The sequence below is a fragment of the Sitophilus oryzae genome, unplaced genomic scaffold (genome assembly GCF_002938485.1).
Source record: "Sitophilus oryzae breed Bouriz unplaced genomic scaffold, Soryzae_2.0 scaffold_374_pilon_pilon, whole genome shotgun sequence".
In the NCBI taxonomy this organism is placed as follows: Eukaryota; Metazoa; Arthropoda; class Insecta; order Coleoptera; family Curculionidae; genus Sitophilus; species Sitophilus oryzae.
The window spans coordinates 2,014,687-2,039,307 of NW_022146945.1; the positions used below are offsets into that span (position 1 = coordinate 2,014,687).

General features: G+C 29.7%; 3 protein-coding genes across 5 annotated transcripts in view; 2 read left to right on the top strand and 1 right to left on the bottom strand.

Moving 5' to 3' along the window:
• Positions 1-24,621, bottom strand: part of LOC115885102 — a 304,133-nt gene that overhangs the window by 234,726 nt on the left and 44,786 nt on the right. The gene's annotated exons all lie outside the window — the stretch shown is intronic.
• Positions 1,176-6,692, top strand: LOC115885103 (esterase B1-like). The gene is made up of 7 exons (XM_030903891.1): positions 1,176-1,569; positions 3,416-3,553; positions 3,739-3,895; positions 3,953-4,332; positions 5,541-5,864; positions 5,923-6,073; positions 6,203-6,692. Exons 1-7 carry the CDS (start codon positions 1,426-1,428, stop codon positions 6,520-6,522), a joined length of 1,614 nt encoding a protein of 537 aa, XP_030759751.1. The 5' UTR covers positions 1,176-1,425; the 3' UTR covers positions 6,523-6,692.
• LOC115885104 (esterase B1-like) lies at positions 13,664-20,442 on the top strand. 3 transcript variants are annotated; one of them, XM_030903893.1, is made up of 8 exons: positions 13,665-13,802; positions 13,920-14,067; positions 14,348-14,485; positions 15,579-15,735; positions 15,799-16,178; positions 19,208-19,531; positions 19,591-19,741; positions 19,899-20,442. In XM_030903893.1, exons 2-8 carry the CDS (start codon positions 13,924-13,926, stop codon positions 20,216-20,218), a joined length of 1,614 nt encoding a protein of 537 aa, XP_030759753.1. In that variant the 5' UTR covers positions 13,665-13,802; positions 13,920-13,923; the 3' UTR covers positions 20,219-20,442. The 3 variants fall into 3 exon arrangements, with proteins under 3 accessions (XP_030759752.1, XP_030759753.1, XP_030759754.1); XM_030903894.1 differs by having other exon boundaries at positions 13,665-13,793; XM_030903892.1 differs by having other exon boundaries at positions 13,664-14,067.

Genomic DNA, 24,621 nt, shown 5'->3' on the forward strand with positions numbered 1-24,621 from the left:
ATGACTGTGGTAATCACTCAATTTGACGTTTAGGTTATACACATATTTTGACAGGCAGTTTTTTTCGTCCAAAAATTTTAAATATTTTTTTTCTCAAAAACGGTCCATATTAGATATAGAGTTTTTAATATCAAAATTCATAAAATTTTACAGAGAATTTAAGTATTTAATAAAAAATGGGGGCACCCATTTAAAATAAGAAAGTCGTTGTCAACTTCCGGTATTTTCGGAAGTGCCGCCATATTGACAATATTTTTAATTTTTAGACCTCGTTGTAAACAATGATGTGTAAAAAATCTCCGATCTAGATATTGTGGTTCTCTAGTAACTTCTAATGCACGCTCAGCCTGGGACACCCTGTATATATTATGGTTTTTCAGCAGAAAAATAACTTATTTTTAGTCATCTCTTGATTACATTTTTTTAAATAAGTTTCTTTTTGCCCATGTAGGCGTTTAAACCATTTGTTACTTCAATATTACGATGTTGAAATTATTTTTAAGGGAAAATATCTTCAGGGATTTTGCTGAAAGCAAATATTTTTCTCGAACAAGAATTAATTCACAAATACGTCGAATGAGTTAGAAATAATTATTGGATATATGAAGTTTAAGTAATTTTACGCTGTTCTGCCTCTATTTAACATAAAAATACGGATATTTCAAAACAAGATATTATGGAAAAAAACGGCATCAAAAACGGCCGGGACATGACCATCAATGATAATTTTGGCGAGGTCAATCTCTAGACGTCATTTAATAAATATTTACTTAAAACTTGTCAAAATTTAACACTAATTATAGAAATATTATAAGAGGATAGAAAGTTTTCAGACATCCAAATCTGTTTCCAAACAAATAATTCTTATCGAATTTTATACTATACATATAGAATTAAAAATCAGTTTTATACAGTTTAAGAATAAATTACAATTTTCTTACGACCAAAATTATCATCGTTTGTCATTCCTTAGCCGTCTTGTCATTGACGCCGTTTTTTTTCGATCTTATGGTATTATTTTTTTTATGAAATTTGTGGAATAAATATAATTATTAATCATATTGATGTTATTGACGTTTTTCACGAAAAATATCTTTTAAAACCGCCAAAATATACTTAACGTACAACAAAGTAAACAAAGATAAGAATTATTAATTTTAACCATTATCAAGAATAGGCGATATTACATCTATTATTCCCAGCCGAGAAACACTTGATATTGACATCGACAGTGTAAATTCAGCATTAGCTAGTCTAATTTTACCGTACCCAGTCTCTTAAAGAACACTTAAAAAACTGTAATAATTCTAGTAAAATAATAGATTCTACATTAAATATTCGGTTGGGTTTTTAATATCACTTTAAGTTTATAGTGTTTTAAACTTGTGTTGCTGATTAACATATAAACAAATTAATTATAGAATCATGGCTGATACAAATGATCCAGTAATTTCAATCAACGAGGGCAAGATTAGAGGATTTAAAGGTACAAATTATGATGGTGAAACAATTTATGAATTTCTGGGAATACCTTTTGCCAAACCTCCAGTCAACGAATTGAGATTTAAGGTAATCTGTTATTTGTTTATTACTTTATTCTATAAAAAATGTCTATATTTATGTGGCTGATTCATCTCTCCAAAAAATCCTATATGGGTATTTCCCCACTGCAAGAAAATCTACAAAATAAAATAGTTATTTTTTTGTACACACTTCTGCGTTAATCCAAACGGAAACTACTTGTCAGAAGTTAGGTTTACAAATTTGCCTAACGAACAAAAAAAATGCTTAACGTTTCGAAAAGTTTATCCCTTTCCGTCGTCGGAAGCAAAAAAATTGGCGCCGGAAGGCACGTATAGCCGCCCATACTAAAATATGTTAATATCTCGAAAACTGCGACTTTGACTGATTTTGATGTTATCACAAATTTTGTTGCAAATATTATTCCTAATCTTAAATTGAAAACCGCGTTTCGCTAGCTAATGTAATTGTGGAGTTACGATTTTTTAAAATGTTTAACCCCCTCCCATACCCCCTTACCAACCCCCTACCCCCACCAAAACCTAATGGCCAGATTCTCTGGTGCCACAGTATTTTTGTGCCAAATTTGGTTAAAATCGGTTCAGCGGTTTTTGAGTTATCGTGTTACAGACGGACAGACAGACAGACAGACAGACAGACAGACACCATGAAAATAGTTTGTATTTAGGTCATTTATGACCCAATTAACTCATTTTGAGTGAAATTAAAAAAACTTTTTTTTGCCGATCCTAATAGCTTACCATACCTATTGGTATGGTCGGCTAAAAAATACAAAGAATAAAGAAAACAAACTATTGAAAATATTTAAATTCAACTACTCGAGAACACTTTACTTTTTTAAAACAGATACGTCTACAAAAACCGTTGACGTTCTGTTAAAATGACACTATAATATCAAGTTAAACTTCAAAATTAACAATTACTACCTGATAACAATTACTTAATAAGGTAAAACCAAAAAGTTCCAAACTTTCTGTATGATTATTTTTAATTTTTACGTATGTTATGTTTATTTATGTTCTTTAAAATCAAAGAAGCGATTGCCATACACTACTAACATCTACAGATGCATGAGCAATAGGTACATTTATTTTTATTAGATTGTATTAAAAAAGCCTCATTTATTTTTCTTTTCTAGGCTATCGGTTCTTTCATTATAATTTTGGCGTTATAATTTATTCTGTGCCCTGTGTCCTATGAATGCTGACAAATCTTAGATTTGTGAAAATCTTCCTTTCTTAAACAATCTTTATGTTCTTTAATTCGAACATTTAAAGGTCTAGATGTTTCACCAATGTAAAATTTATCGCACTCACATGGTATTTTGTAAATTACATTTTTTGCTTGTTGCTCTGTATTCATTGGTTTAGTATGTCATAAAATGGATCTAAGTGTATTTTGTGTTTTGAAAGATGTTCGTATGTTATATTGATTTCCTGTCCTTATTTTTTCTGAAACGCCTCGTATGTATGGAATTGTAATTTGTATATATTGTGTATTGTTATCATTGTGTCTATAATTTAGGGTTTATATTTCGTTTAATGTTTTGTCAATAAAATATGGTGGATAGTCGTTTTTTATTAATGTATTTTTTATGTGGTTTATATCTCTGTTTAGTAAAATGTCGTCTGAACATATTATTTTTGCCCTATCATATAAAAAAGTTTATATGATACATATTGGATTTTTTGGAGAGACTTTATTCTATATTCTATAATAGGTAATATTATATTTAGTATCATGTTTTAAAACAGTTTAACAGTTTATAATAATTAACTATTATTCGTATTAAAACTAGACTTAAAACTAACTGGAATTACGTTATTAATATTTAAATTTTTTATAGCCTTTATATAGCGTTTTGTATTTATAGCCTCCAGAGCCTATAGAACCATGGACTGATGTTAGAGATGCTACAAAACCTGGCAGTCCAAGTATATCTAGAGATGATCTAACTAGAGAATTGGTCGGAAATGAAGATTGTTTGTCTGTCAATGTTTATACAAAATACGTGAGTATTATTAAAAAAACATTCCTTAAAATGAGATTAGTAGTAAACTACATTATTTCTTAAAGAATTTGACAATGTAATATAGAGTTGTAGATCTTTGATAATATAAGAATTATTACATTAGTTCTAATTTTAATTTTTACTAATTCCAAAAAAATATTAATCAACCATTATTTTTATTTTAGCTGCCCAAACACACCGTAACTTTAAAGCCTGTCATGGTATATATCTACGGAGGTGGATTAACAAGTGGATCAAGCAGACCAGGACTGTACGGTCCAGAATTTTTGCTTTTGCAAGACATAGTTTTGGTAACTTTCAATTACAGGTTAGGTGTTTTAGGTAACATAAAACTACTATAAAAAATGTTAATGGCATATGATAGTAACATTTTTTTAGGGTTTTTGAGTTTAAGTGACGCATCTTTGGGAGTCCCAGGCAACAATGGCTTCAAAGATCAATGCATGGCATTGAAATGGGTGCAGAAGAACATCAAAAACTTCAGTGGGGACCCAAATAATGTTACGATATTTGGTGAAAGCGCTGGGTCTGCCTCAGTTCATGCTCATGTATTGTCTCCAGCGTCAAGAGGCTTATTCCACCGAGCAATACTCCAAAGTGGATGCTGTCTGAATTCATGGTTCTGGGGAAGTAAGGATAATGCTAGGAATTTAGTAAAGTTATTAGGAAAAGATGCTAAAAATGATAAAGAAGCTTTGGAAATACTAAAAGCAGCACCTGCTCTGGATATTTTTAATGCTCAAGAAAAAATGGGAGATGTAAGTATAAATCGCGTCACGTAAATTTTATTCCTTATAGTTAAAACGAAAAAAAATATCAGACCAATTTTGTTAAATCATTGTTATAAAGAAAAACAGTATTTTTAAATGTTCGTTCCTTCCAATGCAATTTGGTTAGGCACCCTGTGCACAAATCTAGCCACGGATACCTGAGTTCCATGTTAATTTTACCAGTTATGTTTTGCCATCTCTTGTTATCTACCTTACTTGTATAAGTATACTATACTTTCTTTACAATTTTTTTTAAATCTTTTCTCTTCCTAATGTATAATATAAATAATATTTACTACTAGTACTAATAGTTTTAACATTTCCTTTTATAGTTCAAGCTTTATGGTTTCGTCTTTGTTCAGAATATTTGCGATTTCATTTTTATTTTTTTATGTCTCTATTTGAATAGATGTAACAAAATAAATTTTTCACGTTCTCATTACTACTTTTTTGTTCTACAAGATGGTGTTATAAAATTTTCAAACCGATGGCGACATTTCGTTTTTAGGCTGCTATCATGAACTTTTATTTTTTAAACACGGCCCTGATTTTATCACTTATTCCAAAAATTTATTTTAATTTTCAATTACAACATATATGTATTAGAAACTAAAAGAGAATAGATATAAAAATAAATATCTTGGTAGAAAATCATTAATATAATTTTTCGAATAAGTTCAATATATGGTTTATCAACATATTGGTTTTGGTATATTAGTAGCTCTCGATATCCCTAATAAAAAATCCCGGTGTGTATTTGAAAATACAAACTTGATAATGACGGCTCAAAGACAAAAGGTCGGTTTGAAAGTATAATAACATCATCTTTAGAATAAAAAATAGTTGCGTTGAGAATGTGAAGTGTATGTCATTATATTATCTATCCAAAGAGAGGCATTCAAAAAATGAGAATGACAGCGGATATTCTTTTTTTTTGTCAAAAATTAGTATTGAGAATTTTTAAAAATTTATGGCTGTGTTTTGATCAGCAGCACGTTGCGCAATTTTGCGTCCATTTAACCGTATCTCTTCTAATTTCCAAAATCGCACTGATGAGGGTTTGGGTCACCCTGTATTATTCTTTGTAATGACACAATGTATTATTTCTAATAAACTACACAGTGCGTTGATACTTTTAAATAGATTTTATCATATCTGTTTGATCGAGTGATTTACCGAATATGGTGTCATTTTAGGTACTTTTTCCAGCAAAAAACAGACCTTTTTCAGCAGTAATAGAATCACCAAATCCGGATGGATTTCTGACCAAATCACCGGTAGACATAATGAAAGAAGGGAGCTATAACCAAGTTTCTCTTGTTTTTGGATACACAGACACAGAAGGCATGTTGTTCGACCTAGACAAGATGCTAAGGAGACAGTCTGGAATTCCCGTACCTGAGTTCAAGATAGAAAAATTAATTCCTTATCAGATAAATGTGCCAGAAACCGAGACACAGACAATTTGCGACAAACTCGAGAAATTATACAAAAATGAGAGAAATGCTAGTCGATATGATGTAAGAAAATGTAAAGACTTGAAGATTGTTACCGTTAAGTTTGTATAACATATTTTAGGAAGCAACTGACAGCTGTTTTTTGATAGGAATCATTGAATCTCTTAAAATGCATCTGGCTACAGCTCAACATCCAATTTATCTGTACAGAGTCTCGATTTGTACTGAATTAAACCATTTAAAGCGTTTAATGAATAAAATAAATGATCCAGGTAACTATTTGTCATTATATTGTTGGTGGTATTCAACAATGAAAAAAATAGAAAATAAATTATTTGTCCCGCTTCATATTTTAGATTTGAAACAATTTTGCTCTAATAGATTTATTGTTGTTTCCTTAGGTGTTTGTCATGCTGATGACCTGGGCTACCTATTTCACACCGAGATAACTCCCGACATTCAAAAAAATAGTCTGGAAGAAAGGTCGATGAAAAGTTTCGTTCGGTTGTGGACGAATTTTGCTAAATTTGGCAATCCCACTGTTGGAGACGATTTACAAATCACATGGGAATCTCTCAGGAATGGGTCTAGTTTAAAACTTCTTGATATAGGAGAAAAGTTGGTCTTCAAGGATATACCTGAGAGCGAGAGACTGGATGTGTGGAAGCAAATACTGAATAAATTTCCTTTTGTTAGGTTTGGTTACGTAAATCAAAATTAAATTGTTTTGTATTGTTAAATTTAAGTTTTCTTTAAAGTTTAAGGACTATTTTGTTAAATAAGTATAAACATTGTTACATTTCCTTATGATTATAACATGTTTCCAGGTTTTGATATTTGAAATTTTTTTCGAATTGTTCATAAATTTAATAAAGCAACACAGAAAGTTAACGTCTTTAAATTTTACTTAGATAAACGTGATTTAAGTAAATGAATATTGATAAAAAAGGCATTAGTATTTTTTAAGCTTGGACACAATGTATAATTTGAAATAAAATTGTAATGTCAAATTTTTATTATTTTTATCTCTGACAAATAATATACATAGACAAATCTTAATGTACAAAATAAAGATACCCTATATATCCAAGATATACGTAAACAGAAAAATACTCCTCACTCACCAAATCGACAAAATATCAAGATACAACTTTTAATCAGCATTAAACGACATACACAATTTTGCTAACAATAGAAAAAAGTCAGGAGCGCACATACTTTTTTAGAAAAATATTCCACTGATAAGCCATATACACGTCCCTGGTGAAGCTGTCAACACTTTTTTAATAGTATAAAATATGTAGCACTTATATACCTTATACCCTCATGATTTGATTCGAGCACTTAAAAGCACAAAAAATAATTATAATAAATGGAAAGAAATGAAGACTTTAACCTATTGTAGCTACAAAATAATCTGTAGCTATAAATCTTATTTATACGGGAAATTTTCCATGAGAGCTTGTTGGCATATGTTAATTGAAACACCCTGTATTTTTAATATACAGAATTTACACACTCTGTATTTTTAATATACAGAATTTACACACTCTGTATTTTTAATATACGGAATTTAAAGGTGTACATGTTTCAAATAAAGTCAGTATATTATTTTAATGTTTTTTTTCTTTTTAACAGTTTTTTTTTTATTCTTAAACACAATTTATTATTTTTATACCATACCGGGTGCGTTTCAAAAGTGACTCACCCCTATAACTTTTTTATTTTTTTAGATAAAAAAAAATAATTGGCGTATTCAATTATTGTTCTTGGTCACTTCCTGTTTCAAACTGTTCTCACAGGAAATGACTACAACTTTTGATTTTTAACCCTCGGTATTTTGTTAGTCTATTCGATAGAAAATAACACTCTGAATAAAATGACATATCGTATGTCAAATTTTGACATTTTCGCATATGGTTTATTTTAATTTGTAACAGGCGGTTCATAACGACAATTTGAATCGATTTACCAACTCTGTGGTACCAAATTATTCGTAAAAAATGCTTTTTCCAAATATGTTAATTGGATAACATTGTTATATTATTTGAAAAATTGAGATATGATTAAGACTACGATTTTGGTATCTTTTAACCGGTCAGGACACGACACGAAAAACATTAGACCTAACATACCAAATCTCGTTTTTTTATCTGAAAAAAGTTATAGGGGCGAGCCACTTTCGAGACGCATACCTGGTGTATTTTATATCAAAGAAATCTTTAATATACTATGTCCTGTATGGAATTTTTTATGCTAATTTTATTTCTAATTTATATTAAACAAAAATGTATATTATATTTCCTTCCATGCGCGCATTCATATAAAGCCATACGAATAACATTTAGACAAAATATATGTACATACATATACATGCGAAATAGAGACATTTCAGAATTCAACTATAAAAGATATTACTTCTAAAAGTGCAATTTTCTGGCTTTCCATTGAAATTCATAGAAATGTTTCAAAACAATTCAAACTGCAATGTATAAAATATATGTGATGAGTTCTTTAAAACTTTTTTGAAGTGAAATAGAAAAATCGCAAATTCAATTTTTTTGTTAAAACTTTTATACAAGTATGATTTGATGATTTGTTATGTAGAGTAATTCTTTAAACTTAATAAAAAAATTGTGAGATTTAGCTACTCATTATTTTTATATTGATAACTATTAATCACTTCAAAATAATCATATAATGTACATATTTCTTCTTCTTCAAGTACCGTCTCCTAACAGAGGTTGGCAATCATCACGGCTATTTTGATTATATTTGCGGCTGCTCTAAGTAATCCATTCGACGTCATTCCATACCATTCTCTGAGGTTCTTCAGGAGGATGTTCGTCTTCTGCCTCGACTACGTTTTCCTTGGATTTTTCCTTCCATAATATTCTGGATCAATTGGTATTTAGGACCTCTTATAACATGTGCAAATTATTCAAAGGGTGCAAATTACTCTTAAGGGTTTTATATATTTCTTCTTGCTTGTTCATACGGCGTAAAACTTCGATATTTGTAACTTTATGAATCCAAGAAATCCGAAAACTACACCGCTTCTCGAAAAACCACCAGTCTGTTAATAAAACCAAACAGTCTGTTAAATAAGTGCAAATATTTTTAGGCGTAGTATATTTCGACCCCAGAAACATGATCCTGAGGTTATTTTCGCGAAATTTTTTTCTTGAAAATTTGGATTTTTTTGAAAATTTTTTTGGAAATTTTCTTAGATTTTAGTTAAAAAACATAATTTAAATTTTTAATTTAATAAAAAAAAAAACATAATTTCTTGATAATATGGTAACATGGGTAGTATATTAAATTTACAAGAAAGAAAATACAGAAAAAATACAGTGGTTCTGAAAATGTAAGAAAAAAATATTTTTTTTTGGAAAATTTCACAGTAAAATAACTCAATTATTTTGAAGTTATTAGAAAAACGGTAAAGAGAAAATATGTTTCCTTTATCTTCTATACCAGCCCTGAAAATATTTGCACTTATTTAAGACTCACCCAGGGTCGCTGTTATGTATGGAAACTGTCGATTATTAGGTAAAATATAGGAGGTACCGCAAAAAGTTAAATATAAAAGTTATAGGGTTTATAAATATCTATTAGCAGGTTATAAATTTAAGTATACTAAAGCCTGGCAAAGGTTAGTCTTGGGTCGAGATTTCCGTATGCAAAAAGAGTACAATGCGTTTATAATGTATTGAACAAAGAGAGGACAGTAAACACGTTGCCAAACGTAGGAAATAAACCGAGAAACTGTGCATATCGCTAAGAGACGTGGAAGGGGATAAGCAGATTTGTCGCAGTTAGAAGTGTCTAGTCCTAGCAGTCAACTATTAAGCTTGACCAATCAGGTTGGTTAGCGTGGTTATTTGGAGTGTGTTAATTCATTTGTGTTTGTCAAAAACTCTAACGTGATTGGTCGGGCTTAACAGTTGCCTGCTAGGGCTCGACACAAGTGTCGCAGTTGGTCGGTCGACCCAATCAATACCTCTGTCAGTACTTAAAGTTCTAGGGAAAGGTGTACGTCATGCGTTCAGCTTCACGATTTAATTGCGTCTCGTAATACTTAATTTGTTTATTTATTAACGAGTCGTTGTAATTTTCCCTATACCTTGAACTTTTTAAAGTGCAAGCTAGAAACACTTGCATTTTTGGTAAAAATAAGTGGAATTGAGTGGGTGTTCGATAGTGGTCGCGCTATTAGAACTCTGAATTCAAAAATCGATATCTCGAAATCTATTAGAAATAATAGATTGTAGTTTTTTCATGAACTTTGTTAATATTTCTGCTGTATTTTCTTTGTAGACAGCATGTGAAAATCTTTATCAATAAAAAAATTACACCATTGCTGAAAATTGCTGTGCTCTAAAAGTAAATGGATGGATTGTTTACAATTTTTGAATGGAAAAAACAACCTTATCGAATTTTTCTTATGTAAACATATTGTAAAATATCCGATCTTGAAAATAAAAAAGAATGTTTCAATATCTAAAGTTGTTCTAGAGTTATGCCCTGTTATGTGTTAAAAAGTTGAGTTTTTAAATTATCGCGATTACTGACGTTTTCTCGTTATAAAAAAAATGACACCATAACGATATCCTTATAATTCAATTTCAGATGCTCAGAAACATGTAAAATGATTTTATCTAGTTGTTTCTTGAAAAAAAAGTCTTTTAAAAATAAGCGGTTTGCAATCGTGATTTTACTTTACTTGATAGGGAAAGGCGTACCGGCAACGCCGCAACAGCACACCGTCGCATTTCTCTCACTCCGGCTTAATCTCGGGCTTAATAAGATCCCTATGCGATTTACTTCCACGTGTATATGCCGACCCAAAAGTAACAGTTGCCAGCACGGTATAGGGTAGGTCATAAAGTCGTGGCACATCAAAGTTTTATTTCTTTAAATGGAACCCCCTGCATGTTATTGAATATTTCAGTTTTTTCTTCAATTCTAAGCAAAAATCGAAATACACACAATGTACCTCAAACCAACCCTTTCCGAGTTATTGACTTTTAAAAATATCACTTAAACAATTTGATTTAATTAATTTCGATACGTTCAGTTTCATTTAACGATGCCATTCTGCCGAAACTGTGATACTTAATAATATTTGACATTAGTTCTCAAGTTAGCATTCATAGATGTATAAAATGAGAGTATATCAAGTCTGTGGAAATTACAAAATTTTTGTTTAACATTTCAATTCTTCAATTTATGTACATTGTGTATTACGACTATTGCTTAAAATTGAAGAAAGAATTGAAATATGCAAGAATATACAGAGAGTTTCATTTAAAAAAAAAATAAAAAGTGATGTGACACAACTTCATGACCGACCCTGTATACAATTTACTAGTAGCTAATAGAAATTTAAAAACTCATTGCAACAGCATCACAGTTTCGGCAGAATGGCATCATTAATAAAACCAAACACATCGAAATTAATTAAATCGAATTGTTTAAGTGATATTTTCAAAAGTAAATAACTCGGAAACGGTTGGTTTGAAGTACATTGTGTGTATTTCGATTTTTGCTTAGAATTGAAGAAATAATAATTGAAATATGTAATAATATAGAGAGGGTTCTATTTAAAAAAATGAAACTTTGATGTGCCACGACTTTATGAACGACGCTGTATATTTACTAAATTTAATTTATTACTTGCTAATATATATTTAAAAATCCTATAAATTTTGTATTTAACTTTTTGCGGTATCTCCTATATTTTACCTAATAAACGACCGTTTCCATGCATAAAAGCGACCCTGTGTATTAAGGTAATACCTCGGGTAATACAGTAATACATATTTAGAGAATATAAAAAAATGGAAAAATAAAGTAGTTTCATATTAATTTAAACAGGAATTATAATAATTTTGAACAATTCTTGTATTAAATTTAAAAAAAATGTATCGCATGATGGTTTTTAGGGCATTTCTGAAGAATAACTTGTTTTTATAGACCCATCTCTTAATTAAAATTTCTTAAATAAATTTCTTTGTCTACGTGGGCGTTTTAATCATTTGTTTGGTTTGGTTTGGTTTGAGTTGGACTTCCATATTACTCTGTTGAAATTACTTTTAATGGAAAATATCTTAAAAGATTTTGCCGAAGGCAAATATTTTTCTGGAACAAGAATTAATTCACAAATACTTTGAATGAGTTAGAAATAATTTTATGTCTAAAGTTTAAGTAACATTAACAAAAAAATACACGGAGGAATATTCTTAAACAAATATTTAGCTAAAATTTATAATATATAATATTTTTTTTGAGTTGTACCATTGACATAATGATAAATAAATTAAGACATACTATAAAACAGTAATTTAATTGGATTAAAACATACTAAAAAATAAGTAAACGACATATAATAAGCTATTCTGTCACTATTTAACATAAAAATAATTTTTTTTATCAAATTTGTATAATATACAGTGTCCGGCAACAGTGCTTTGGGCATCCTAGAATAAAAAAAAATTAGAAATTTTAATTAAGTGCAGACCTAAAGTATGTATTAGGATGTAGTTCAAGGAATTTTTTTTAACTTCTACAGGATGGCTGAAAAAAGTGTGAGCGGAACGGGATGATGGAGCACCCCGTGTATTATTGCATTTTGGCTTCGTTCCAGATCACCTTACATAATCCTAAGATTTGTGTAAATATGTTTCGATACTTTCAATGATATTAATAACTAAATAAAAATATATTTTTTTTCAGTCTTTAAAAGAAAATATTCAAAATACAAGAACTGTCCTGAAATCAAAACTAATATTAGGTATTTACTTAATGGTCGGTGCTTACTATACTATAAATATCGTAATCTTAAATCTCACAGGATGTTCAAAATTCTACGCGAAACTTTTTAAAATATAAAATAATTTTTCTTCGATTTTTTTTTAATGGAACACATGTATATTATATTTTTATTCTATGGAGTATTAAAAAATGAGCATTTTTTGTATTTAGAGTATTTCTTAAAGAGAGTTTTTTTATTTTTTAGCGGTTTCGCAGAAATAATACATTCATTTTTTATATTTTATAATGGCATTTTCCAAAATAAATTTTAATCAAAGCCTAAAGATTTTTCTCTCGTATTTTACCGTTGAGAGCCATATGAAATAATACTGCGTGTATATGCAAAACCATTAAACATTTTGAAGTACTCTAAATGCAAAAAATGTTTATTTTTTAATTCTCGATAATAAAAAAATATACAGAGTGTGTAAGAAGAAAAATTATTTTATATTTTAGAAAGTTTGGCGCAAAATTTTGAACATCCTATATAATTTAAGATTACGATATTATAGCAAAGTAAGCATTGACCATATTTAAAGTAAGTATATATCTAATATAGTTTTGATTTCAGGACAGCCCTATGTATTTGTATTTTTTTAAAACGTTGAGAAAAAAAGTTTGTTTTTATTTATTTATTAATATCTCTGAAACTATCGAAATACATTTACTCATATCTTAGGATTATGAAATGCGATTTGAGAGGAAAACAAACATACAATAATATACAGGGTGTTTTTAAAAAAAATCATCCCGCTCCACTCACACATTTTTGAGCCACCCTGTAGATGTTAAAATATTTTCCTGAAATTCATCCCAGTACATACTTTAACCAAATTCACAAGTTTTTTTTATTCTAGGAGCTATATGTAGATGCCCGACCCACTATTGCTGTACTCTGTATTATATTATTAATAATATTGATGTCATTGATGTTTTTTTTATCCAAAATATCTTTTAAAACCGCTAAAATACACTTTACTTAATAAGCAACAAAATACACAAAGATAAGAATTATTAATTTAACCATTAACCATTATCAAGTGCAGGCGATATTACTTCTATTATTCCCAGTCTAGAAAACCTTGATATTGACACCGACAGTATAATAAAATTCAGCTTGCGCATACAAGTCTACTTTCACTCCATTCAGTTTTTTAAAGAACACGTAAAATCTCGGTATTCCAAGTAAAATAATTTAATTTACTAAGATTACTTAAAAAAATTTAGGCTTATTTAACTCACTCTAATTTTTACATAGTATTTTAAAGCTTGTGATGTTGATTAATATATAAACAATTATAGAATAATGGCTGATACAAATGACCCAGTAATTTCAATCAAGGAGGGCAAGATTAGAGGATTTAAAGGAACAAATTATGATGGTGAAACAATTTATGAATTTCTGGGAATACCTTATGCCAAACCTCCAGTCAACGAATTGAGATTTAAGGTAATTAGTTTACATATATTTGTTTATTTTTTTATATATCTAATCAAAAACCTTTCTGTCCGAAGGTGTAAGGTATGCTAAATTAAATAAATTCACTAAATTGCTACAATATACACAAATTGTTTCCATTTATTTTTGTCTCTTGCTAATCTTTTGGCTTTACATTTATAGCATTTATATAATTTATAAATCTACTAAATAACTATTATTACTAATAAAGTTAGATTTTAACTATCTGGAATTAAATTATTACTATTCACATTATTTTTCATTTTTTTAGCCTCCAGAGCCTATAGGACCATGGAATGATGTTAGAGATGCTACAAAACCTGGAAATCCAAGTATATCTAGAGACGATCTAACTAGAGAGCTGGTTGGAAATGAAGATTGCTTATTTGTAAATGTTTACACAAAATATGTGAGTATTATTAATAATTGTCGATATCTGAATCAAGGTTATATTGAAAATTTTTTAAAATAAATATAATAGTAGGGTAATAACTTTTCCTCCATACCTGTATAAAACTACTGAGTAAAAAATATACATTTCCGACGTTTTTTACATATCACATAAATCGCCACGAGTAATGCTTCTCCAGATATTGGGAACCGAAATTATCAATACCTGTCATCATTGATATAAATTAAATATGTTGACTAGAAATAGTTATTAGACTGAAATCATAAATTTGAAATGTTTTTGTGCCGGAAATGCTTTTGGAAAGTTCAACAGAAACAGTTTTATCCTCGGATTTATCGTCATTTTTTGGAAGAAAAATTTATCATTATTTAAAAAAAAAGTTCACAAATATATCATTTCAGTCAAATAACTATCTACTCAACATATTTATTTTTTGTCAATAATGATATGTATTAACTATTTCCATTCTAAATATTCTGTGAACGGTTGCTCGTAGCTATTTTTACCAAGAGACATTTTTTTACGTAAAAAATCATTAACATGTATTTTTTTACCCAGTGGTTTTATAAAGGTACGAACGAAAAATTATTATCTACTCTTCAAAACAGTTAAAACACATGTAGGTGGCGCCCCCTATAACTAGGAGTCTTTTTGACATCAAAATCAAAATTCTCAAAAAACTCAGGGCACCAATTTTTATCAAAATATTGACATTATTTCAATAATTTTTTGGAAAAAATCGAAATAAAAATTAAACTTCTACCGAAGTAAAGCATTTTTTTAAAGCATTTATTTTTTATGCTTCTCCGAAACTAAGCTTTTTAGGACATACATTAATACGAACTTTTTACTTATTTTTATCTGCAGTTTCCGGAATACAAGAGACAATTTTGGGATCACTCTGTGTATCATTATATCATATGAAATCTTTTATAGATTTTTTTAACTTGTGTTTCATTATTTCTTAAAGAATTTGATAATGTAATATAGAGTTCTAAATATTTAATAATATAAGAATTATTACTTTAGCTCTAATTTTAATTTTTACTAATTCCAAAAAAATTTTAATCAACAATTATTTTTATTTTAGCTATCCAAACACACCTTAACTTTAAAGCCTGTCATGGTATATATCCATGGAGGTGGTTTAACAATTGGATCAAGTAGACCAGGACTCTACGGTCCAGAATTTTTGCTTTTGCAAGACATAGTTTTGGTAACTTTCAATTACCGGTTAGGTGTTTTAGGTAACATAAAACTATTATAAAAAAATATAATCGACATAATATGATAATAATATCCATTTTTAGGGTTTTTGAGTTTAAGTGACGAATCTTTGGGCGTCCCAGGCAACAATGGTTTCAAAGATCAATGCATGGCCCTGAAATGGGTTCAGAAGAACATCAAAAACTTCAGTGGGGACCCAAATAATGTAACGATCTTTGGTGAAAGCGCTGGGTCTGCATCAGTTCATGCTCACGTACTGTCTCCAGCGTCAAGAGGCTTATTCCACCGAGCTATACTCCAAAGTGGATGCTGTCTCAATTCATGGGTTTGGGGAAGCAAGGACAATGCCAGGAATTTAGTGAAGTTGATGGGAAAGGATGCTAAAAATGATAAAGAAGCTTTGGAAATACTAAAAACGGCACCTGCTCTGGATATTTTTAATGCTCAAGAAAAAATGGGAGATGTAAGTATATTTATTTTTTATATCTAATTTCTAGTGTTGTCGATTCAAATAATTTATACTATGTTTTTTTAATTATTGGGTTAGTCAAATTATAAAAAAAATATTAATTGCATTGATGATCGAAATCCAAAAACACAAAAACTGTGTTAGTGAAATATCAGACGTAACCTGAGTAAAACATATTTTAATATTCTTTCAAAAATTAGATAATATAACTTCAAAATAATGGTTTAAATCCAAATATAATGTGTTTATATTATTTTTAACTATTCTTTATCTCCATGTAAAAATTATATTAGTATTTTATCAACTAGAAGTAGTTGCTCTCTGAATACGGTCAATATATGGTGTATCTGCAATGCTCCATCGATTTTTTCTTTTGGAAACAGAAAATTGTGATTTTTTTTATATGAATAGGTATTTGTGTTTTTTTAATGTACGTGTATTATGTGTCAAATTAAAAAGGGACATCCACCACTCCCCTCTATACCATTCGTATCAATGACTAAAGAATCCGAGGACAAATAACATCAGAGAGCAAATTGTGACGCTGTCACCAAACAGTGCCGTGGCACATATTTTTCTTAACCTAGCTGTTTGAAGCAATATTTATATTTTTTGATAATTGTTTTGACTACTCCTATGGTGTATCATCCTAATTAATTACGAAAAAAACGTATTAAAATGTTAACTAAAGGTACAAAACTAGTATCGACGTATAGCACATATCAAGTACATATAGATGTTAATTGAAATTGAAGAATAATTATCGAATTCAATAAGAAAACGCTAAAAAGTTGGTGTGGACTGTTTATTTACCTATGAAACGTAACTCCTGGCTCTTTCTTATCGCTGCTGCTTTTACACTTGAAAGCTGAACAACTAATCACCATTGTAATAAAGTTTATACAAAGTTTACTACACACAAACTATTAAAAATCGCTAAAATTGTCGCTGGTGACCAAATGATGACTCTATGTTTGCCAACAAAACAAAAAAAAGGTCACAAATTCTGCTGCAGCCCGTTAGGGGCGTTACATGTCCTTATATTCTTTAGTCATTGATTCGTATATTAATGGAAATGACAAAGAAAGTCTATATTTACAATTGACAATTGACATTACACTGACACTTGAGTTCGATGTTGAATTTTACGAATCATGTTCTGCCATCTCCTATTAGGTTTATTCCCATAAGCATCCATACCTATCAGAAAACTGTCTAAAGTAGTTAACCGAATTAGTAATCTATGTGTTTTTTGTTTACGTCATATCTATGACTTGGTGTGATCAACTGCATTTAACAAGTTTCTGAGCGGTTTGAATGCTTGTGGGAACAAACCTATTATCTACCATACTAGTATGAGTTTAATATTCTTTCTATATACTTTATTTTAAGTTTTTTTTTGTCTTACTAATGTAATATTCACTACAACTCCTGATAGATACATACTTTTTTATAATCGAAGTTATTTGGATACGTTTTTGTCATATAGGGCCTTAAGAGTCCATTTGACTAGTCCGAAAAAGTAGCAAAATAAGCGTTCGGCATTTAACGTTTTATGTAAAACTGACTAGGTATTTTTATACAAACGAAGAAGGAAATTAAAGATAAACGATTATACCATATCCGTATTGTAGCACATTTTTAGACAACTTCTTTATTTTAAGATTTTGATGGTCAAACATCAACAAAATATTCCTTATATTTGGACTAAATTTGCTCGAAAATAAAGATATAATTTAAAATTCCGTTACAATACGGAAATAGATTGAAGTTTTGTAATTACAGTCATATATAATTGATATGGTTTTGTAACAAATTGCTCGTTATTTTATAGCAAATGCTGAACCTCTGCAAACCTTAATTAAGCCTTAATCAAAGTACGTGTGTTTGGAATTTTGGGTGTTGCTTAACACGACAGGATTGGGCTAAGTCTTAGGCAGATTTCAGATATATTATATAGGTATATTTCCTTCGGCCGTACACCCACTTTACCCGATCCCTGAGAGCGACACCCGAACAGTACAGCGTAATAGACTCTAATGTATGAATTCACTTTACCGGTGTCCGAATTCAAGCTTCAGCATCGGGTTCTAGTAAGCTAGAAGAAATACGAAGTCGGTTAATTGAAGATAAAATGTTGATACTGGTCAAAAAGCCACAACATTTTAGAAATTTCGAATACTTCCGAAAATGTTTGAAAAAAAAACAATATTGGCGTTTCATTTTTATTTTTTATTACTCTAGTTGAATAGATATAACAAAATAAATTTCACATTCTCATTGCTACTTTTTTTGTTCTATAAGATGGCAGATTTTTGACTTTGAGCTATCATAATCAACTTTTATTCTTTAAACACAGCTCTGGTTCTCTCGGGACTTCTAAAGTCTCAAAACCAATAATCGCGCTATTGGAAAAATTCGTATTAATGACATTTTCCATGAGACATAGATAGAGAATCGTTTTTTTTAATATCTCTTAAAAGAAAATAATAATATAAATTTTTCGAATAAGTCCGACATATGATTGGATTTGGTATCTTAAAGCTTTCGAAATCCCTAATAAAAATCCAGGACTGTATTTGAAAAAGCAAACAAAAATCATGACAGCTTAAAGACAAAAGGTCAGTTTGAAAGTCTGATAACTGATAACATTATCTCGTAGAACAAAACATAGTTGCAATAAGGTAGAATTGAAATGTGAGATTTATATTGTTATTTCTATTTAAAGAGAGTCATAAAAAATTGGAAATGAAATTGCGGATATTCGTTTTTTTAAATTAGTATTGGAAATTTTTAAACTTTTAAGGTGGCATTTTGATCAGCATGATATTGCACCTCCATCTTTACCTCCATTTAACCGTGTTTCTTTTTGTTTTATGTACTGTTGTATTATCCCTGTACTATTCTTTGTAATTACACATTGTGTGTGTTATTTTTAATAAACTACACAATGTTGAAACATTTAAATCGTTTTTATTATATCTGTTTGCACTTGGTGATTTACCGAATATGTGTAATTTTAGGTACTTTTTCCAGCAGAAAACAGACCTTTCTCTGTAGTAGTAGAAACACCGAATCCAGATGGATTTCTGACCAAATCACCGGTAGGCATAATGAAAGAAGGAAGCTATAACCAGGTCCCCCTGGTTTTTGGATACACAGACACGGAAGGCATGTTGTACGACCTAGACAAGATGGTAATGAAACAGTTTGGAATTCCTGTACCTGAGACCAAGATGGAAAAATACATTCCTTACGAGTTAAATGTACCAGCAACCGAGACAAAGACAATTTGTGATAAACTCGAGAAATTATACAAAAATGAGAAAAATTCTCGTCGATATGATGTAAGAAAATATAAAAACATGGAGTCTGTTATTGTTTAAATTTGAATACCATATTTTAGGAAGCTACTGACAGCTGTTTTCTGGTAGGAATCATTGAATCTATTAAAATGCATCTGGCTACAGCTCAAAATCCAATTTATCTGTACAGAGTCTCGATTTGTACTCAGTTGAACCATTTAAAGCGTTTAATGAAGAAAATAAATGATCCAGGTAAATATTTATCAATCTGATGAAAATTATGTAGTCTCTAGTAATGTGATGAGTATGTAGTGTTTAACAAAGAGAAAATATATAATAAATTATTTGTCTCGCTTCATATTTTAAATTTGAAACAATTTTGCTTTAATATATATTGTAATTTATTTAGGTGTAAGTCATGCTGATGACTTGGGCTACCTGTTTCACACCGATATAACTCCCGACATTCAAAAAAATAGTCTGGAAGAAAGGTCGATGAAAACTTTCGTGCGATTGTGGACGAATTTTGCTAAATTTGGCAACCCCACACCTGGAGACGATTTACAAATCACATGGGAACCCCTCAGGAATGGGTCTAACTTAAAAGTTCTGGATATAGGAGAAAAGTTGGTTTTTAAGGATATACCTGAGAGCGGGAGACTGGATGTTTGGAAGCAAATACTGAGTAAATTTCCTTTTGTTAGGTTTGGTTATATAAATCAAAACTAAATTGTTTATTGTTATTGTTATTGTTAAATTCGTGTTTTCTTTAAAGTTTAAAGACTATTTTGTTAAGGAGTTATAAAAATTATAATTAATAATAATAAATTTCTGTATGAAAAGCAGATATTTATATTCTTACAGTGGCTTTACAATTTACAATTAGATAATCTGAATTGGTTCAATGCTAGATATTTTTCTAATTTTAATAATACGAATATATACCTTTTCTATAAAATACGTTTTTATTAAATTTATTTCTCCTTATTTCAAGTCCGTTTGTTTCGCTTGAAGAATTTCCAGCTTTTGATGTTTGAAATTTATCAGAAGTGTTCATAATTTAATAAAGCAAAAAAGAAAATGAATTCTTTGAATTTTTCTGTCTTTAAATTTTATTTGCTCAAGAGATTGATTTAAGTAAATGAAAAGTTTATTGTAAAGTCGAAAATGATGGTAAAAAAGGTTGTGAACAGTTTTTTTTAAATATGTATACAATGTATAATTTGAAAGAAAACTGTAGTGCCAAATTTTCATTATTTTTATCTGTAATAAATAGTATACATAAACAAATCTTACTGTACAAAATAAAGGTACCCAAGACAACCAAACCAGATATCGACAGAAAAATGCTAGGTTGCCACTTATTTACTGAAAATGTTTTTTAACGATTTTATATGATTATGATCGAGGGGTGTCTCACTGGGGTAAAAGATATAACTAAATATATACCGAAATATCATTTTACTGTCAAGCGACTGCCAATGACTGAAGGCTGCCTATGTCTGCCACATAAATATAGTCGGCTGATGTCCAACGACTGCCAAGAAAATGTACCGGGTGTCCCACTAAGAATAGCTCTCGGCTGTATCTCGGAAAGTATTAGCCGTAGGGTTTACAGAAAAAAATATTTATAACTAAAGGGGCTAGGAGAAATTGCTGGAAATTACTTTCAAGTTTGTATAACGACCGCTAGGGGGCGCAACTGCAACAAAAAATATGAAAATGGAATTTTTACACAATTTTGCCTAAATAAGGTGTACTATAAGTACTAGCTTCATAATCCTCAGTAAATTTTGAATATTTTTTATTAAAGCCATTTTCCCCTATCTACCAAAATAAAGTGGTGGGGGAAGGTTAGATCTGTTTTTATTTAAATATATATAACTCTGGACTGGATGATCGGAATCCAACAAGCGAGGGCTCGTTTAAAAGAGCTTTTCTTACTTTATATTGTACTATATAAGCAATAATAATAAACTTTTGAACGTAGACGCTAGGGGACGTTGTCTTACAATTTAACAAACATTGCGCGTTTTTTCAAAAAAATTAAATGCAATAGTATATGTAATTTTAGCTGATAGTAAAGAGTAGTAAAAGCTTTAAAAGTCAGCGAAAATCGCATTTTGTTATCTTCTTTCAAACCGAAGATATTAGCAAAATTATAATAAATACCAAAAAATAAGCCCTTATAATTACCTTATTTTTACAACACGGTGTCAGTAGCCCTCTTAATTATGCCCATTCTAATAAAAAAATAAGATAGAATTTTAAAATGTTAGTTTATTTTAAAATGGACGAAATACCAGAATACCATAATATCAGAGGTATTAATATCTAAGAATTAAGATATTAATAACAGTGAACAAGAAATGATGATTCAGGGAAGTGATGGTAGGCTTTGGAAAAAAGTTGTTTTGATTTTTAAATGGCATCCTCGGTATTTTTTTTACTTTAGTCGCCCTCAATACCTCGACACCCTCAATAGAATGACATATCATATGTCAACTTTTGACATTAAGTGTTTCGATGTTGCTTCGTTCATTATTTATTGTTTAATTATTAAAAAAGCTGAATATAACCTAGATCTGTTTCATTTTAACTTTACTACCCCATCAAATAACAAATAATAAAGTCTTTGATGTCAAACAGATAGTAAATAGCAAAAGAGTTAAAAAATTGTTTTCTGCATGAATTGAGTTTTCAATATCGCATCCAGTTTTGATCGTGGAAATTTGATTGTCATCCAATAATAAAAGGAAAAATTGTGAGCCATTCCAATTGCGTAAAATTGCGTATGAAAATTTTATCGAGCTTACTAAAGAGACTTTATTTTTTTATTATATAGTGTAAATTTTCAATGTGTATTTTAATCAATTCAATAAATAAAATAGATAAAAGGCACTTTATTCACATGATTAGAAATAAATAAAATAATTTTTTATGAAAAAAATACTGAAAATAAACAAATATGTATTAGTACAGTGTAGCGTAGAGCGGAGAGGATCGCGAAGCGTTTAAATGCATTAAAAGCGTCGACTTAAGTAAATCGAAGTACCACATACAGCGAAGCATGTTGTGGATTGAAGCGTATTTTACTACTGTTACTACTCTACGCTTCCAGCTATGTTGGGCCACGGCCTTAAAATGTTAAAAGTATGGCTTAAATTTATTTAACTGAATAGGAAGATTACAAAAATTTTAATGTATTTATTTTATATTATGCTATGTCATTAGATATTTGTCAATAATAATTCTTCTAGAACTCTATTATACCTAAAATCTAGTTTCCAGCTTTTCTAACCTTTAGCCATTTCAAATACTTAGTCAAAGCAAAATGCTAAACTTTGGACTGTAATAACTGAAAGTCAGAACAACTACAAAAGCTACTTTATCCCATGATTAAATCCATTTCTAGTGAGATGTAGTCTCCTTTGTTTCAAACTAAAGTTAATTATTCATTAGTTTTGAGATGTTTTTCTAAAGTGGCTTTAAGACAAATGTTTGAAAACTATTCCTTGTACAGGGTGGCGCCTCTCATACGACTAGGGCGCTCCAAGGAGAAAGGTAGTTTATAATGAAATGAAATTTTGGGAACATAATAAAATATATAGGTTACTTGAAAGCATTTTATAAAAATATATAGAGTTCCACAGGGTGTACAAAAAAGTCAAGTATAAAACATTAAACTAACCTATATATTAATTGATTTTTGGATTCTAGGAAAAATAAAGTTGAGTTTCATTAAAGAAGCCTTCTCATTAATGCCTTCTTAAATGTAAGATTTTTGATATATGTATTTTATATTTTTGAAAATGAAGAATAAATCTCAAATTTCAATAACAGCTATTTACTCTGTATAATCTAATATTTAGTTAAATTAACCAATGTATGTTAAACCAAATTAAAATTTGATCCGAAAAGTTATAACGGGTGAGACAAAATTAATATTGAACATTGGTCACTTTTAAAGGCTATATATTTTAAATAGAACACCCAGTATATTATTCCTATATTCAGTGGAGATTTCATATATCTTCAAAATATTATGAAGTTTTCCTACCCCCTCAGACAATGATTTTCACAGATAGTTTCATTTTTATGATTCTACGTCAGCAAAGGTATGTCACAGCGCTGTGATATAGGTACCTACTATTGGAAATGAACATCATATTCCCCATATAATTTTACATATAAAATGACAGCGATCTTCATTTCATAGCTATCGCTGACTCCGTTTTTTTTTCAATCATACGGTACCTTTTGCTAGTTCAAGGAAAAGTAAAGAATGTAGAGGAAAATATTCAGTGGTAATGAACACGTTAAAATATATTTTAATTGTTACAGGATTAAAACTAGATATAAACATATAATTATGTGATGAAAGTTAGCTAGATGAAATCAAATGTTCAAAATGCTTCCTATCCTGTTCACTGCAGAAAATAGTATTCTTTTCAAAAGATCTTTTCATGTTAACAGGCATATGTGGAGTTGTACTTCGAAAAGCAGCCACAATCATTTCATCCATATTGTTGAAAATATTAGGTCGAGTTTTGTAAACACTGCCTTTAACATATCCTCATAAAAAAGTCCAGACTACATAACTCAGGAGCACTGAAGCCCTGATTTATGCATTCTATTAATTGGTGAATGCACACTGCAGTCGCCAATCAATAGAATCATATCAATTTTCTCTGATGTAGGATAAGTTTTTAAAATAAGATAATTTTCTCTTTGTTTTAACTGACACTATATGATAATTAATTAGCTGTTAAAGTTGAACTAATTTTTAAAAAATATATAAAAATTAACCTAGATATACTCAAAAAATTTCATTTAAATACAAACCGCCGCCGCGCCGTCGTTCTCCTTGGAGCCTCCGCGTCATATGAGAGGCGCCACCCTGTATATAGTTTATTTGATAAAACATGGGTAAAGTCTATTTTTTCACTTTACATTTTTTTACATACGTTTCTATAGCATAATAATTCAATTATTAATATTTCCAATTCAATTTAAATCGTAAAGTGCATGTCAGTAATTGCTTATAAAGCCGTAAATTACCATTTTAATTGAATGTGCCTCATGGAGCTTTGTTTGGCATAGTTTTTCATGTAAAGCCCTTCGAACTAATC